This window comes from Martes martes (assembly GCF_963455335.1).
Source record: "Martes martes genome assembly, chromosome: 4".
NCBI lineage: Eukaryota > Metazoa > Chordata > Mammalia > Carnivora > Mustelidae > Martes > Martes martes.
In genome coordinates this window covers 151,189,755-151,206,423 of record NC_137891.1, presented here as the reverse complement: position 1 = coordinate 151,206,423, position 16,669 = coordinate 151,189,755, and the positions used below count along the sequence as shown (strand labels likewise).

General features: G+C 39.8%; 1 protein-coding gene across 1 annotated transcript in view; it reads left to right on the top strand.

Moving 5' to 3' along the window:
- Window positions 1-2,495: 2,495 nt before the first annotated feature.
- Window positions 2,496-16,669, top strand: part of RNF11 (ring finger protein 11) — a 40,479-nt gene continuing 26,305 nt past the window's right edge. Inside the window, exon 1 of the mRNA XM_080801516.1 lies at window positions 2,496-3,114. Within this exon, the coding sequence (XP_080657642.1) occupies window positions 2,992-3,114 (123 nt within the window). The 5' untranslated portion in view covers window positions 2,496-2,991. The remainder of the gene's footprint in view (window positions 3,115-16,669) is intronic.

The following is a 16,669-nucleotide window of genomic DNA, read 5'->3' as shown; positions in this document are numbered from 1 at the left end:
GGTCAAGGAGCGTCTTTGTCACTGCAATAGCCCTGGTTATTACTTTTTTTTTTAAAAGATTTGATTTATTTATTTGACAGATGGAGATCACAAGTAAGCAGAGAGACGGGCAGAGAGAGGGGGGGAAGCAGGCTCCCTGCTGAGCAGAGAGCCTGATGTGGGGCTCGATCCCAGGACCCCGAGATCATGACCTGAGCCAAAGGCAGCGGCTTAACCCACTGAGCCACCCAGGCACCCCATCCATTCCCTTCTTTTTACATATTGAGAAATACCAGGATGAAAAAGTTGTAGTCCTTTCTCATACCTAACAAAGGCAGCTGGTATATGATTCAAATCCTGATTTTAGCCCTGATTAACCATATGAATCCATATTTCTACTTGGCAAAATGGTATTACAATATACACCTTTCTGGGCTCTTACATGTCTGGCTCAGGCTAACAAATGTCACTTATAACTACATATTTGAAATTGTGTTAAAATATTCATATATAATTCATAGTTATATATAATACAATAATAGATCCCATTTATTTTCTATTGTTACATATGTTCTAACTAAGTGAAATCAAGGACAGCTACATGAAAGTGGTTTTTAAGGAGGGTCTTAAAGGATGGCTGTAATTCAGCAGAAGGAAACAGCATGGCAGAATGTCAGAGGTAGACAAGCATAGTAAAAACTGAGAGCATAGAAAGTAGTGTAAAGATGGCTGGAGTGTTGGATGCCTGGTTGGAGTTGGAGTCAACTCAACATGGAGTTGGAATGTAGGATGCCTGTTTGGAGTTGGAGTCATATGGACATAAAGATAGGACCAAATGGTGCAAGGCCTTAATGCCAAGCTAAATTTCTGAACAACAAGTCTATGAATGTTCTCTGGTCACATTTTTCATGGCAGTAGGTGGAGAATGGATTGATGGTGCAGAAGCAAAGGCTTCATTAAGAAGTTATTGTGAGAGTTCAGAGGAGACCAGGAAAATGGCAAGGATGGGGGAGAAGAAGAGGCAAATGCTGAAATTTTTCTCCCAGGGAATCCAATGATTTTACTTTTCAAGCTAGAGAATTAAGTAATGATTCTTGGGGACATATGAAAGATTCTAATACAAACATGGCATTATTGATCCCATATGTAGGTGGGAGCTATTAATGGGAAGGAAGGTTAAGCCTTGCGGAAGAGAGAATGCAGCAAAAAGTTATATTTAATATGGGATATGAGTACATTTATGTAAGTAATTTTGTAGAATAGGGACTCCAAAGTTAAAGTACTCGTGCCCATACTAGTTTAACGGAGTCTTACCTCCAAAAATCATTTCTGATCCTCACCCAAATGGTCTAATCACTCTCCTTAGGGCTCTCTAAAAACCTCTGAGGAGAGGGAGGAGAGGAACTCATCTGTTACTTGTCTTCCCAGCTGGACTCTGGGCTCCATCAGAGACAAGCTAGATCTGGTAAACCAGTTTCCCTAGTGCCTAGCATAGGGTCTTGTGAGGGGAGAAAAATAATCAGTAAATGGTGAATAAAAGAAAGGGAGTCAAGACCCACTTCTCATCTTCTGGGAGCATTCTCATCTTTCTTGTTTCCTTCCTTTGCATATATTGCTTCCTGGGCTCTTTGCTCATTCAACGAAGAGATCCTCGTAGTCTACCTTAGGCAATGTGTCAGGCCATGCACAGAGGAGGGACAGATAATTCAGCTTGATCAGGTTGTGACAGAAAAAAGCTCAGGGACTAAGAGCACAGAGAAGGTGGCTTACCCAGACTGGAGGGTTAGGGGAAACAAAGATGAGTTTAGGAAGGACAAGTGGGAATAATGGTTAGCCTGATGCGAGGTAGAAGGTCCAGAATGAAGGAGAATTGAGCTAAGGCCAGAAAAACAATATGGGTAAAGGCCTCAGCCAGTGGGAACAGTCTTCTAAGATAACCAAAAGTACTTTATATAGTTGGCCTGGAGTTTAGAATATTTGAGGGGACAATGGTGCTAATGAGTTAGGGGAAGTAGTCAGAGTTGTAAACCATGTAAGAATACTTAGTCATAGTAGTCATAACAGTTTTGGGAAGCCATTGAAGGTTTTAAATGGGGGATTCGATTTATATTTTAAAACGATTATTCACCTGTGCAAATAGTGGATTGATTCGTTAGTGAGCTTGGGTTTTTTTCTGAAAGAATAAAGGGGAAAAAGCCATTTAACATTTTACCCAAGGGAGTGACACATTCAGAAAAGGGTTTATAAATAGATCACTTGGCAGAAGGCGGTGAGAAGACTGTCAGAACGGTGCACAGGTAAGAGCAGAGACAAGCGGGGAGGGAGGGAGAAGTGGAAGTGAGGAGGCAAGGGAGACTGGAGAGGGATTTCTGAGACAGGTACCGTGCCAACTGTCAGAGAGAGAAGCAGAAACTAACGCGGCCCCAGGAACAGCTGCGGGAGGCGCGGAGGGGGGCGCGGCCGCGTAGCCGGAGCCGCCCATGGCTCCCGGCGCCGGGGGCGGGACCAGAGCACGCACGGCGGCGTGACGCAGGACCGCAGCTGGCCTCGTTCTGGCCGCCGCCGCCGCTTTGAGGCGGAGTAGGATGAGGCCCGCGGCCGCGGCTCCGGCGTCGGCAGGGGCAGCAGCAGCTGAGGCAGCCGCGACGGCCGCGCCCCCCCCTCCTGACCTGGATTAGGCCCAGCAGCTCCGTGGCCGCCGCCGCCCCGCGGGGGGGCGGGGTGGGGAAGTGCTTCGTCTCCCCGCCCCCCCCCCCATTGCCGCCTCGCAATAGGCAACCGCCGCGACCCCAGCAGAGCCCGCGGCCCAGCCTTGAGCCCCCAAGTCCGGGGGCTGGCATGAGTGGCCCTTCGGCGGCACCGGGGGGCGGGGGAAACGCCGCCGCCTGAGCCCCGGCCTGCTGTCCGACCCCACCTCGCTGACCGAGGCTGACCGAGGCTGACCGCGGAGCGTGCGAACGACCCCGCCACTGCTTTCTTCTTCCCGCAGATCACACATTCTAGCCCCGGAAGATGGGGAACTGCCTCAAATCCCCCACTTCGGATGACATCTCCCTGCTTCACGAGTCTCAGTCCGACCGGGCTAGTTTTGGCGAAGGGACAGAGCCGGATCAGGAGCCGCCGCCGCCATATCAGGTAGGGGAGGGTGTGTGTTGGGAGGAGGGGGTGCGAGGAGTAGTGGCAGCTCCGGGCCGAGGTTGAGAGGGCTTGGGGGCTGTCACTGCTCCTGGCCTCTTCAGGGCCAGGCCTGGGAGGCGTCGACCCCCTTACAGCAGGGACTGAGGGTGATTGCTCCCCATTCCTAGAACAGGGGAGATCCTTCACCTCCCCTCTGAACGATGTGTGGATGGTGTTCTGTCTTTGAGTTCTGGGATTCTAGTATGTGAACATATCCCCTTGGCCAGTGACTGGTGGTTCTCTTGTGGAATTTGGGAATGACATTTTTCTGCCTTTATGTCTAAATCGTGTAGTCTGAGCTGTGAGGTTTGGGGATGATTTCCTCATCGCGCCGCCAACTGGATTATGGGTTCTGGATAGGTGGTTGTCCCCCACCCCACATATATTGTCATGTATGATCATCCTCTCCTCCCTCCCTCTCCCTGTACCCCGTGTGTTTATGTTAATTGGATCTGGTAGGTGTTCATTTCTCCTACATGAGAAAAGATCTTCAAGTGGTGATTTTAGTCCCAGCGACATCAAGAGTTGTTTTTATATATATATATATATGTATGTATGAATTTTAATCCCTCCTCCTTTTGCTCCACCCCTATGACACACCTTTTAAACGCGCTGATTCAATAAAACTTGAGTATCTTGAACTTCAGAAACCTTTAAACCTGACTTAAATGCCTTCTGTTACTCGTGGTTCTCCCTTTGTATCAAAGACTTGCTCCTAAACAATTTCATTGCTTTTTGTACTGCAGTCATGGGTCCCGTACATTTTTACACAATTAATAAAAAGCTAAGACCTCTTGAACTCAAAACAGATATGACGATGTTATAATCCATAATATATATAAAAACCGTTCCTTTACTTTTCAATTTTCAATGATACTGGTTAAAAACTTTTTTCCAGAGGGGCTTGGATAGTTAAGTGGCTTAATTATTTTCCTGAAGGGGGTTTAATTTTCTAACTGGGCAGTCTCCTTTGTTGTTTCATGTGGTGACATCATTATCTAGTGTTATTCTTTTCTCATTTCTTTGTAAACCAGTGTCTCATCGCACCAGAAAAACCTGATCACATATGTTGGTTTTCTGAATAAAACCCTCAGGGTCCTTTCATACATACCAATAAAGTTCAGTCTTAATTGTGGCCTACAGAAGGCTCCATGATTTATCTTTCATATTCTGTATTCCAGGCCTACCAGATACACGAATGTGCTCATTTCTCTTTGCCTTTGCTCCAGCTGCTCCCTCTGCTAGGATCCCTTCCCCCAAGGTCGGCCAGGTGAACATCTAATCCTCTTTAAGGACCCGGCTTTCCTATCACCTCTCTCCCAAATCTCTATATTCTTCTCCCTCCCTATGTAAATCCATCATTCAGTTGTTTGTGCACCCCCCCCCCCAACTTCCATAAGCCGCGCACATAGAACACTTGGGTGTTATGTATGTTTCATCATTAAGGCATTTCCTTCTTCCTCCAGTGTAAGCTGCTTGCAGGGATGGACCTGTGTCACCTGTTATGCTGTCATGTTCCCAGTATCCAGCTCATAGTAAATACTTGGTAACTTCTAGGATAAATGAAGACTATAAGACCTTGAGAACAAGGACTGTGTCCTCAATGCTTCATGAAATTATTGGCACTGAAATGTTGAATGAATTAATGAATTTGAATTCAGTACCATGTGTTTTAAGTTTACACACCTGTTTCTTCCAAAAATTGTCACAGGGGAAGTCTTTTCATCTTTCTGAATCTTTGAAGCAAGCAAATTGTTTATATTTCACTCTTCATTTCCCTCAAATACTATAGGACAATATGCTTATTTCAGTTTCATGAGCAAATTTTTTTAGAGGTATGATTTTTATTTCAAAACCTCCTTCCATGCTCCCTAATCCCTTTCCAGGCAAATTGAATATTTTAACTGCCCTTTTTTCTGTTACCCTTATGATAATACAGTGTAAGGATAACTAGAATTTTTGGGAATTGTATTTGCTTTTTTCAGGAGGACTAGATGATAACGAGAATTTTTTTGGTATCATGAAGGAACATTTTTTTGAAACATGTTTATTTGTGACAGTGGGAGTTTTTGTGGTTGCTCTTTCCTGAAGTGGATGACCCAGATACTGATAAGCAAATTTGGTATCAATTGAAAGAAAATTTTAAAAATGGGAGCATTAAATGAAAAAGCTTCATCTCCTCCCAAAGGAAATAAGATTTATTGAAATGATTAATTTAAATGATCTGAGAAACACCAGTCCAGGGGAATAATTTATATTTTCAGTGGACAGAAGTTAGCATTTTTTTATTCAAAGAAGTATATAATTAAAAGGTCTATAGGAATAATAGCTTATTTCTTTAAAGAATAGTCTCAGTTGCGGTAGGATTTTTAAAAATTTCATAAAGGGAATAGCTGATTATAAAGGAACACACTTAGTATTTTTCTGTAGTGGGTAGTAAAAGACGTCCTTCGTTTTTGTGTTGCATGATGTACATATATGCCAAGAGCTCTATATAGTAAACTTCTAAGTTCTAGTTATTTCCTATTAGCAGGATCTGACAGATTTGTTTTAACTTATGCTTAAAAAGTGAAACGCTGAGGGGCACCTGGGTGGCTCAGTGGGTTAAAGCCTCTGCCCTCGGCTCAGGTCATGATCCGAGGGTCCTGGGATCAAGCCCCATATCGGGCTCTCTGCTCAACAGGGAGCCTGCATCCTCTTCTCTCTCTGCCTGCTTCTCTGCCTACTTGTGATCTCCGTCTGTTAAATAAATAAATAAAATCTTAAAAAAAAATAAAATAAAACGCTGAGCCATTATGGTTAAAGTTTATAGGAAGTACCTGTTTCTTTCCTGTGTTTCGTCAGTATCCTCCTAACTGGTCTCAGTGTGTTCACCCTTGCCTTCCTTATAGTCTGTTCTTAACCCAGCAGTCATTCTGGTAAAAGAGATCATGTCACTTAGCTCAGCCTTCTGTGGATCCTCATTTCATTCACAGTAAAAGCCAAATTCCTTAGTGTCCCATAAACCCTACGTAATATATATACCCCTACACATACCTTTCTTGACCCATCTCTTACTCCTCTTCCCCTGCTGGCAACCCTTTTAGCCTCTCTGGCCTACTTGTTCCTAGAATACTCCAGGACCTTTGCTCTGGTTGTTTTTATGCCTGGAGTAGTCTTCCCCAGGTATTACCATGGCTGACTCCCTTACCTCCTTCGAGTCTACTCAAATGACACCTTCATAAACCCTTTCTGAACACCCTATTTAAAATTACAACCTGCCCTAACACCCTGGAATTCTCCCTTACCCTGTACTATTTTTTCCCCATAGCATTTATCACTTTCTAACAGTCTTTGCTTATTATGTTTATTGCTTATTATCTGTCTTCTCCCACCAGGGCTCAGCTCCTTGAGGAAAGGAGTTTTTTTTAAATTGTTGAGCAGTACCTGGCACGCATTAGACACTCAGTTATTGGTTGAATGAATGGATTTCTTTTAAATGAATTAATATATTTGAGGCCAATGCAATTTAATGTTTTGTAAGAACTATGCATATTCCTAGTGCCTTCTTTCCTTTAGTATGGATCATTTTTAAGGAATCAATCCTAGAAATCAAATTTCAGTAACATTAATATAGGAATTGGTTTAAAATAATTACAAAATAATTTAGGTTTTTTTTAAACTGTGTGTGTATAGTCTATAACAAAATGTTTATTTTATGAGAAAGTATTTGAATCTTTGTCCTTAAAGAAATGAGAGAGAAGAGGTAGAGCTTTTTTTGAATTATAAGGTAAAAACAAAGAAATTGGGCACACCCTCTACTCTGTCCTTCCTGAATGTTTGAAAAGAATACAAAGGAAATCTGCCCATCAGGGGTAGTCTTAGAGGGAAGATAAACCATGAAAGAGGATGAAGGTCCATAAGAGGAAAGGCCAGTTGGTTGCCCAGTGCTGAAAGAAATGTGTGAACAGGTTGAAGGACCTGAGTGGGGTACTGACACTCTAAGTCCCACCCCTCCCATTTGTCATAGGCTATTTCAAGAATAGCACTTTGTTAAAAAGAGCTTAATAGTCATTGAACAGCAACAAAAGCCACTTTATAGTATTTCTGTGTACTGTATCTGTTTATATAAATACAAAGATTGGAATCTCAAGTTTTGTAGTAACTGTGTAGTTTGAGATTTACTGATCTCTTCCTCCTGTCCTATACTTTGTGATTAATTCATTTGGGATTTTAAAATCAAAAGAAGATAGTGGGACGCCTGGGTGGCTCAGTTGGTTAAAATCAAAAGAAGATAAATTAATACAGCAGTGAGTGCAGGTGCAGCTCTGGTTTTGGAGTCAGATGGATCTGAGTTCAAATTCTGGTTGTCACTTACATGAAAAATACAAAGAGTTTATCAGATTATGTTGTGTGTTCAGGAATTTCTTTCATGAATAACAAAACATTTTGGGTATTTCAAATTGTGACTGAATAAAGGTTCAAGGTTTCCTATAGAACCCATTAAAAGTAACCTTCCTTGAAGTCTAGAATGTAATAAAATACTTATTTTTAACTATTTAAAGCTGTAATAATAATAATTCCTTGTTTTTTTTTAATAATTATGAAAAATTCGAGTATATGAGGATTTTTTTATGTATTACATTTTCTCTACCTTTTTGGTGGAAATTACTTCAATCCTTATTTTGCATATCTCCATCTTATTAAATTATTTAACTTAAAATTCCCTTTGTGTGAAATTTTATCCCTCCCCTCTTAATGTTCTCTTTTCATAAAGGTGCAGATCAGGTCCAGCCTCTTTAATAAAGCCTCCCCTGGACATTTTTGTTATATTTTTGTTTGTAGTATTTATCTGGAAATCATATTGCATGATTAATTAGCTCTTAGTGCTTTAACAGTGATTATTTTTCCAGATTACAGTTTCTTTAAAAATGAGAATGATGTGGGGGCCCTTGGGTGGCTCAGTCACCTGAGCATCCAGCTCTTCATTTCTGCTCAGGTCATGATCTCAGAATTGTGAGAGTGAGCCCCACTACGGGCTATGTGCTTGGTAGGGAGTTTGCCTGAGAGTCCCTCCCTTTGCCCCTCCCCCCCACTCTTGTGTGTGCACTTCCTCATAAATAAATGAGTCTTTTTAAAAAATGAGAATAAGATTGCATGGAGCACTGGGTGTGGTGCAAAAACAATGAATACTGTTACGCTGAAAAGAAATAAAAAATTTTTTAAAAATGAGAATAATATCTTAAAAAGATATTTTAAAAATCTGTCAGTTGAATATAATGGCATCCTACACATACATTGTAGATCCTAGTGCCTAACTTAGAACTGTGCCTTCTCCCTCTTACACTGTTAGCACCATGATTGAGGTCCTTATTACTTCTCATGGTAACCTAATTGATGTCTCCTTTCTTCCCCATTCATTTCATTCCTCAGCGCTTGATAAATCTCTCCAGATCAGATCCCTTTCCTCTTAATCCTTACTACTGAAGGTCTCTATATTAGCAATCAGAATCATGATCTGGCTACTTACATACTTTTATAGCTTTTTGTAGTCTTGTATACAACTTATACTCTAGTCAAATTAAATATAGTTTGCTATATTCTATATATGCCTTCTGCTCCAGCCTCCGCCTTTGTTCTTCATTCACATTGCCCAGAATTCTTTTCCCATAATTGTTCCCAGTATAGGTTCAGAGTTTCAAGGTCCAGCTTCTATGCCATGACTCCATTTCTGATTTCCCCCAATTTGAATAACATAGTAATCTGAACTCCTTTAGCACTTTGTTTACCATTCTTAGGACACTTTACCCTTCCTGTTTGATTTTATTTATAACAATGTCATATCTCCTCTGCTAGGCTCCAACTATGATGATTCAGCTTTGCATTGCTAGAATTATGCTTTTCACATAGCAGGCACTCAAATAGAATAAATGTGAAAATCAGATAATTGCATTTTTCTGTAAGAGTGTGAAATTCTGTGGTTCTTCTTGCTTCTATATAAATTGTCCCAGAATCGTGGGGGTTTTTTTGTTTTGTTTTTTTGTTCTTTTTTGTTCTCTTCCTTCTCATTTATAAAGTACATGAGTTTTTTCATTTGAGTTTGGTTTGTGTTCTGTAGTTCAGCTTGCCTCGTTTTTTGTTTTTTCTTATTTGTCACCATTGTTGCAGGGCTTTTATTTATACCTGAAACCCACTCTGGATGTCCTTTAATTAAGGCTGATTCTGTGCCATTAAGAATGTATGTACCATTAAGAGTAGGACAGTTTGTGTGTCAGTGTTTAATTCTAGAGCTAATTATAGGGTAACTTAAGAAGATAGGGGTAATGAGTTACTTGGTGCATAAGATCTGAGAAATTGACTTCCTTAAAATATTTTTTAGCTAATACTTTCTAGAAATCTCCATATTTTATTGTAAAATTTTGGTCTATTAAAATCTTAATACAATACTTTGGGTAGAATGAAATTTTTTTTTTTAAGATCTTATCTGGCTTCTAAATAGAAAAACTGTCACAAAATGACTAGTATAGGTTCTCTCTGACATTTTTCTTCAGCTTGTGCCACTTTTTCTCTTTTGTCTTCTGTCTTTTCTGTGTCTTAGCCAAATTAAATTCTGTAAATGAGGAGGGGAATGAAAGATAATTGTAAATAAAAGTTACAGGTTATATTTGTCATCTTGCCTGGAGCCATTTTTGAATATAATTATCTTCTATGTATAACCTTCCTTCAAGCAAAGAGCTAGGGATGATGTCTTTCTGTCCTGTATTCAAATAGATTATTAAAAAATAGGCTGTAACAAGTAATTTATAGAAGTTGATTCCTTACCAGTAATAAATATTTATGATAATATTATGCTCAGAATTCAGAATTTTTGCAATTGTGATATAAATGAAGTGGTGGAGATACTAAGGACTTAAAGTGGAAATGTGAATGAAAGATATAAGGAAAAACTGGCTAATAGACAGCCAGACTCTGTGTTTTTGATGGCAAAAGAGATTGCTGCATGGAATTGAAAAGTAAAGTGATAAGGGAGAATTAAATATATTCGACTCTTGGATAATTTGCCTCACCTTTTGATTTTGATATTCAGTTTGGCTTTATGATATGTTGCTTTTGAAGTCTTAGAGTTCCTTATTTTAATGGATCAAGAATACTTTTTTTTAAGATTTTATTTATTTATTTGACAGACAGAGATCACAAGTAGGCAGAGAAGCAGGCAGAGAGAGGAGGAAGTAGGCTCCCTGCTGAGCAGAGAGCCAGATGCGGGGCTTGATCCCAGGACCCTGGGATCATGAACCTGAGCCAAAGGCAGAGGCTTTAACCCACTGAGCCACCCAGGTGCTCACCCCCCCCCTTTTTTTTTTTAAAGATTTTATTTATTTATTTGACAGAGAGCACAAGTAGGCAGAGAGCCAGGCAGAGAGAGAGAGAGGGAGAAGCAGGCTCCCTGCTGAGCAGAGAGCCTGATGCAGGCCTTGATCCCAGGACCCTGAGGACATGACCTGAGCCGAAGGCAGAGGCTTAACCCACTGAGCCACCCAGGTACCCAAGAATATTTTTGAGTTCAGTTGGATATGAATGCACATATACCGATCTTTTAATTATATAGCCAACCTGGAGTGTGCTCCCAGAGGCCAGTTGAGTAATTATCTTGTAACTTAATCCAGAGAGCATACAGTAAATTAACTAAGGTACATGAAAGTGTGGGAATGAAGAAGGCAATTCTCCAGATATATTTGTTACTTAATTTATTGAAAATTTTCTGAATTCTTATGAAACTGAATGGCTTTAAGAAGAGTGAAGCTTTTATAACTGACACAGTAACTTAAAATGACATGTAATTTTTTATGACTTTAATTATTATTTGTCGGGGGGGGAGCAGTTTATCATAAACTGAGTAAATAAGGCTTTAGGATAGAAACCAGGATCCTCCATAACCATTTTCTTCTATCAGTCAGCAAGTTTATACTAGGCACCAAGGGGAAAGGAAAACAAGTCCTTTACCCCTAACGAGCTACCATTTTAGTTAAGGGGATGAGATTAATGTATATGCATGAACTGTTTATTAGTTTGGTATGAAACGGTATATAATTAAGTATTAAATTGCTGTAGACTTTTGAAGTTGGGATCAATTTGTGACAGGGCAGTGAATCATAGATTTACTTTTTGGCTTCTGAAGACTAAGTGAAGTCGTACATGAACATCAGTATAAAAAAGGAATAAAAGCAAAAGAGCTGCCCTGATTAAACTATGAGTGGGGGAGCTTAGAGCCAAAATAGTAATCAGTAGGTGAACATGAATTTTGAGTTTTATAATCCTGTACATTGAAGTGTAGTAATATATGTGTGTGTGTAAATAAACCTTACTGATTATGTACAATGAGGAGTATATCTTTAACACTATAACTAGAAGTAGCTTAACTATATAGCCCAGTGAACTTTTCTATATTATAATTACCATCAAGATATAGCCTATTTCCAACCCCCAAAGTCTTCCTCATATGTCCTTCAACAGTCAGTACCCTGTCCCCAAAAATAACCACTGTTCTGACCTTATCACCATATTTGTTTTGCCTTGTTTTGAACTTCAATAGTTCAACATTTTGTGAAATTCATTTATATTTATGTAGCAGTAGTTTGTTTTTCATTGCTGTACAGTATTCAATTGTATAGATACACATTTTTTTTAAAGATTTTTGTTTATTTATTTGACAGACAGAAATCACAAGTAGGCAGAGAGAGAGGAAGGGAAGCAGGCTCCCCGCTGAGCAGAGAGCCCGGGGCTGGATCCCAGGACCCTGGGATTATGACCTGAGCTGAAGGCAGAGGCTTTAACCCACTGAGCCACCCAGGCACCCTGTATAGATACACATTTTAATATATTTTTTTTTCTAATTTTTCTGATGCAGTCTACTATTGATGTATGCTGGCTTCTTTTATCTTTTGGCTGTATAAATCTGCTTTGACCATTCTTTTTATGTACATATCATACACACTACTTATTTTGGGTACATGGTTTTTCCCACAACATTTTATTACAGAAATTCTCAAAAATAAAGAGAAATTGACATAATTTTTTGAACATCCATATTTCTGTGGCTTAGATTCTATACATTTTGCTGTATTTGGTTTAACACCTTATCAGTCCATCTTATTTGTTGATGTATTTCAAAATAAATTGACAGTTTTCCAAAGTGGTTCCATCAGCTTATACTCCTATCAGCTATGTAGTTCTATTTGCTCTGCATCCATACTAACACCTAGTATTTCTACATCTATACTAACACTTGGCATTACCAGTCTATTTTATGTTAGACATTTTGATAAATGTTTAGAAGTCTTTCATTATGGGTTTTTTTTTTTTAAGATTTTATTTGAGAGAGAGAGAGCACGAGTAGGGAGGAAGGGTAAAGGGAGAGGGAGAGGCAGGCTCCCTGCTAAGCAGGGAACCTGATGTGGAACCCGATCTCAGGACCCTGGGATCACAGCCTGAGCCTAAGGCAGACACTTTACCGACTGAGCCACCCAGGCGCCCTCATTGTGGTTTTAACTTGCATTTCCCTCATGGGAATGCATACCAATGTACATACTAGTGTATGGTCTTTTGTGACTGGCCTCTTTCACTTAACAATGTTTTCAGAATTCATCTGTGTTGTAGCATGTATTAGGACTTCATTCCTTTTTATTGTGAAATAGTCCAATAGTCTAATCTACCACATTTTGTTTAGCCATTGTTCAGTTAATGAACATTTGGGTTTCTGCTTTTTGGCTGTTAGAATGCTGCTATGAACATTTGCATACAAGTTTTTATGTGGATGTGTTTTCATTTCTCTTTGGTATACACCTACTAGTGGAATTGCCATGTCATGTAATTCCATGTTTAACCTTTTGAGGAACTACCAAACCATTTCCAAAGCACTTTCACCATTTTACACTCCCATCCCCAGTGCATAGGAGTTGCAATTTCTGTACATTGGTTGCCAAATCTTATTATCTTTTTTATTCTTAGTGGCTACAAAGTGGTATCTCATTGTGGTTTTGATTGCATTTACCTAAAGACTAATAATGTTGAGCATCTTTTCATGTGCTTGTTGGCCATTTGTGTATCTTCTCTGGAGAGGTATCTATTCAAATCCTTTACCTATTTTTAATTGAGCTGTCTTTATTATTGAGTTGCAAGAGTTCTTTATATATTCTAGTCCCATGTAAGGTTTGACTTGCAAGGTATGACTTTCTCCCCTTTTGTGTTTTTTGTTTGTTTTTTTACTTTTTCGGTGGTGTTATTTGAAGCACAGAAGTTATCTTATGAAGTCCAATTTATTCTTCTGTTGTTTTAAGTTTTTGATGTTGTGTCTAAAAAAAAGTTTTGCCTGACCCATAGTCACAAAGATTTACTCTTGTGTTTTATTTCTGGTTCTCACATTTTAGGTACAGATCCATTTTGAGTTAATTTTTTTTTAAAGATTTTATTTATTTATCTGACAGATCACAAGTAGACAGAGGCAGGCAGAGAGAGGGGGAAAGCAGGCTCCCTGCTGAGCAGAGAGCCCAATGCCATGTGGGGCTTGATCCCAGGACCCCAGAATCATGACCTGAGCCAAAGACAGAGGCTTAACCTACTGAGCCACCCAGGTGCCCCCATTTTGAGTTAATTTTTATGTAAGGCCCAAATTTATTTTTTTGCAAGTGACTATCCTATTGTTATAGCACCATTTGTTGAAAAGAGCATTCTTTCCCCATTGTCTTGGCATTCCTGCCTGAAATCATCATCCATTAATGCAAGGGTTTATTTCTGGACTCTTCAGTTATGTTCCATTGATTTTTATGTCTATCCTTAATGCTAGTACTACACTAATTCTGTAATAAGTTTTGAAATCAGAAGTGTGAATTTTCCAACTTTGTTCTTATTCAACATTGTTTTGACTATTCGTGGTCCCTTTTAATTCCATATGAATTTTAGAATCAGCTGTCATTTTCTGTAAATAAGCTAGCTGGGATTTTGATGTGACCACTTGAGCTTTTTTTTTGTTTTATTTTATTTTATTTTATTTACTTAACAGAGATCACAAGTAGGCAGAGAGGCAGGCAGAGAGAGAGAGGAAGGGAAGCAGGCTCCCTGCTGAGCAGAGAGCCCGATGCGGGGCTCGATCCCAGGACCCTGAGATCAAGACCTGAGCCAAAGGCAGAGGCTTTAACCCACTGAGCCACCCAGGCGCCCCTTTTTTTGTTTTTGTTTTTTTTAAATAAACTTACATTGAAACATCTTTATCTTCCAAAGTCCATAGTTTGTATTAGGGTTTGCTCTTTGTGTACACTCCGAGTTTGAATAAAGGTATAATGAGATAGATCCACCATTATAGCATCATTCAGAAAAGTTTCCCTGACCTAAAAATCCTCTGTGCTTTACCTGTTCATTCCTCCCTCCTCCTAACCCCCGGAAACTACTGGTCATTTTAATGTCATCATAGATTTGACTTTTCCAGAATGTCATATAATTGGAATCCTACAGCATGGGGCCTTTACAGATTGTCACCTTTCATTTAGTAATATGCAATTAAGGTTCCTCTGTGTCTACCCATGGTGTGATAGCTCATTTCTTTTTGGCACTGAATAGTATTCTGTGGTCTTGATATACCATAGTTTATCCTTTCACCCACTAAAGGATATCTTGGTTGCTTTCAAATTTGGGCACTTATGAATAAAGCTGCCCTGAACATCCACTTGTAGGTTTTTGGGTGGGCAGAAGTTTTCACCTCCTTTAGGTAAATACCGTGGAATGCAGTTGCTAGATCGGATGTGGTAAGAGTTTGTTTAGTTTTGTAGGAAACTGCCAAATTGTCTTAGAGTGACTGTGCCACATTATATTCCCACCAGTGATGAGTAAGATTTCTTGTTGCTCCACATTTGATATTGTCAGTGTTTTGGATTTTCCCATTCTAATAGGTGTATAGGGGTATGTTTTGTTGGTTTTAATTTGCAGTTCACAGTGCCTCTTGGTGTCATCCTCCTCCACTTTAGATGGGACAGGATGGCAAGAGGGAGATGAGGTTGCATATTTCCCTTCCTCCATGTAATAGGGTAAAGCATTTGGATTTGAGTATTTCCATTTGTTCATATAGGTTAGGCTCTGGTAAAACCTCTGCAGGTTGGCTCTGGCAAAAGTTTCTCCTGAGTGCAGGCCTCCTTTTCCATCATCCCCTGTTAGAAGCATGAGGGGATTTTTCTCCTGATGTTTACTGTGAAGACCTGGTAGAGCTCTTGAAGATAGAGGTGGTGCTAGATAGAGGTGAAGATAGAGGTGGTGGTAGAGCTCTTGAAGATAGAGGTAGTGGCACTCAGTCTTAACTTAGTCTTGTCCACATTGAGCCTCCAGCTGTCTGTCAGTTACAGTGCAGGTTTTCCCACCCCAGCACTGGTTCTGCTCATGGGTTTCTGCTCTGGTAAATTTTGATTTTCTGTATCCACTTGTCTGTTTCTCCCAATTTTGGGGTCAGCAGTTTGCCCTGTGACCTCACTTCTGTGACAGATAAAGAGTTGTTTATTTTTCAATTTGTTCAAATTTGTTGTTGTTGTTGTTGTTGTTAGAGTGATGTGGCAGTGGCAGTTTGTAAGCTCCTTACATGCCAGACCAGAAACTAGACATTCTTAATTTTCATAATCTATGAAAGTGAATATTATTCCATCTTCTAGATAAGAAACAGCCCTAGCAACAGAGCCAGTCACCAGTGAGATTTGAGCTTTAGACAGTAGAGGTATTTGTACAGCATGGCAGAGGAACAGTGGAAGAATGAAAATGTAATTAACACCAGATTTGGCTCAAAGGCAATTGGAACATGGGAGTCCATTTCTATTAAAGTTAACCTGTCTGGAGAATGGGATATTGGAATGAAGTGGCTTTAACAGTGATAGTTGAGGTAATGAGACTCCTTTATAATGAAGTGAGTCTTCTAAAAATATTTTGTAAATCCTATAAAGGTAGGTTTCATATAGCACAACAGTATTCTGCTAAATTGACAAAAATACCCCTGTGCTTAACATCTATTTTATCATTTGAGGATAAGCACCCCTGCCAACTCAGTGCAGTATTGAAGGTAGCAAAGTGTGTTTTGGTCTTTACATGTCTTTTCTATCAATTGGTGATTCCCCTTCTTGTCTAACCTTTCTCAACCAAATCATTGTAAGAAATGGCATATTCATTATCAATTGGCGTTAAGGTACTAGCTCCTGTCTATTAATTAAGGCTAATTGCAGTATAGTGTGGATGTATTTCATATAGTGTGGATGTATTTCATTTAATGTTACCTCCACTAGTCATTTGTATCCTGTTTTTTATTGTATTTTTTTATAAATCTTTTTTTTAAAGATTTTATTTATTATTTGACAGACAGCAAGAGAGGGACCACAAGCAGGGGCAGTGAGAGAGGGAGAAGCAGGCTTCCTGCTAAGCAGGGAGCCTGATGCCAGGCTCGATCCCAGGATCCTGAGATCATGACCTGAGCCAAAAGCAAACCATTAACAGCTGAGCCACCCAGGTGCCC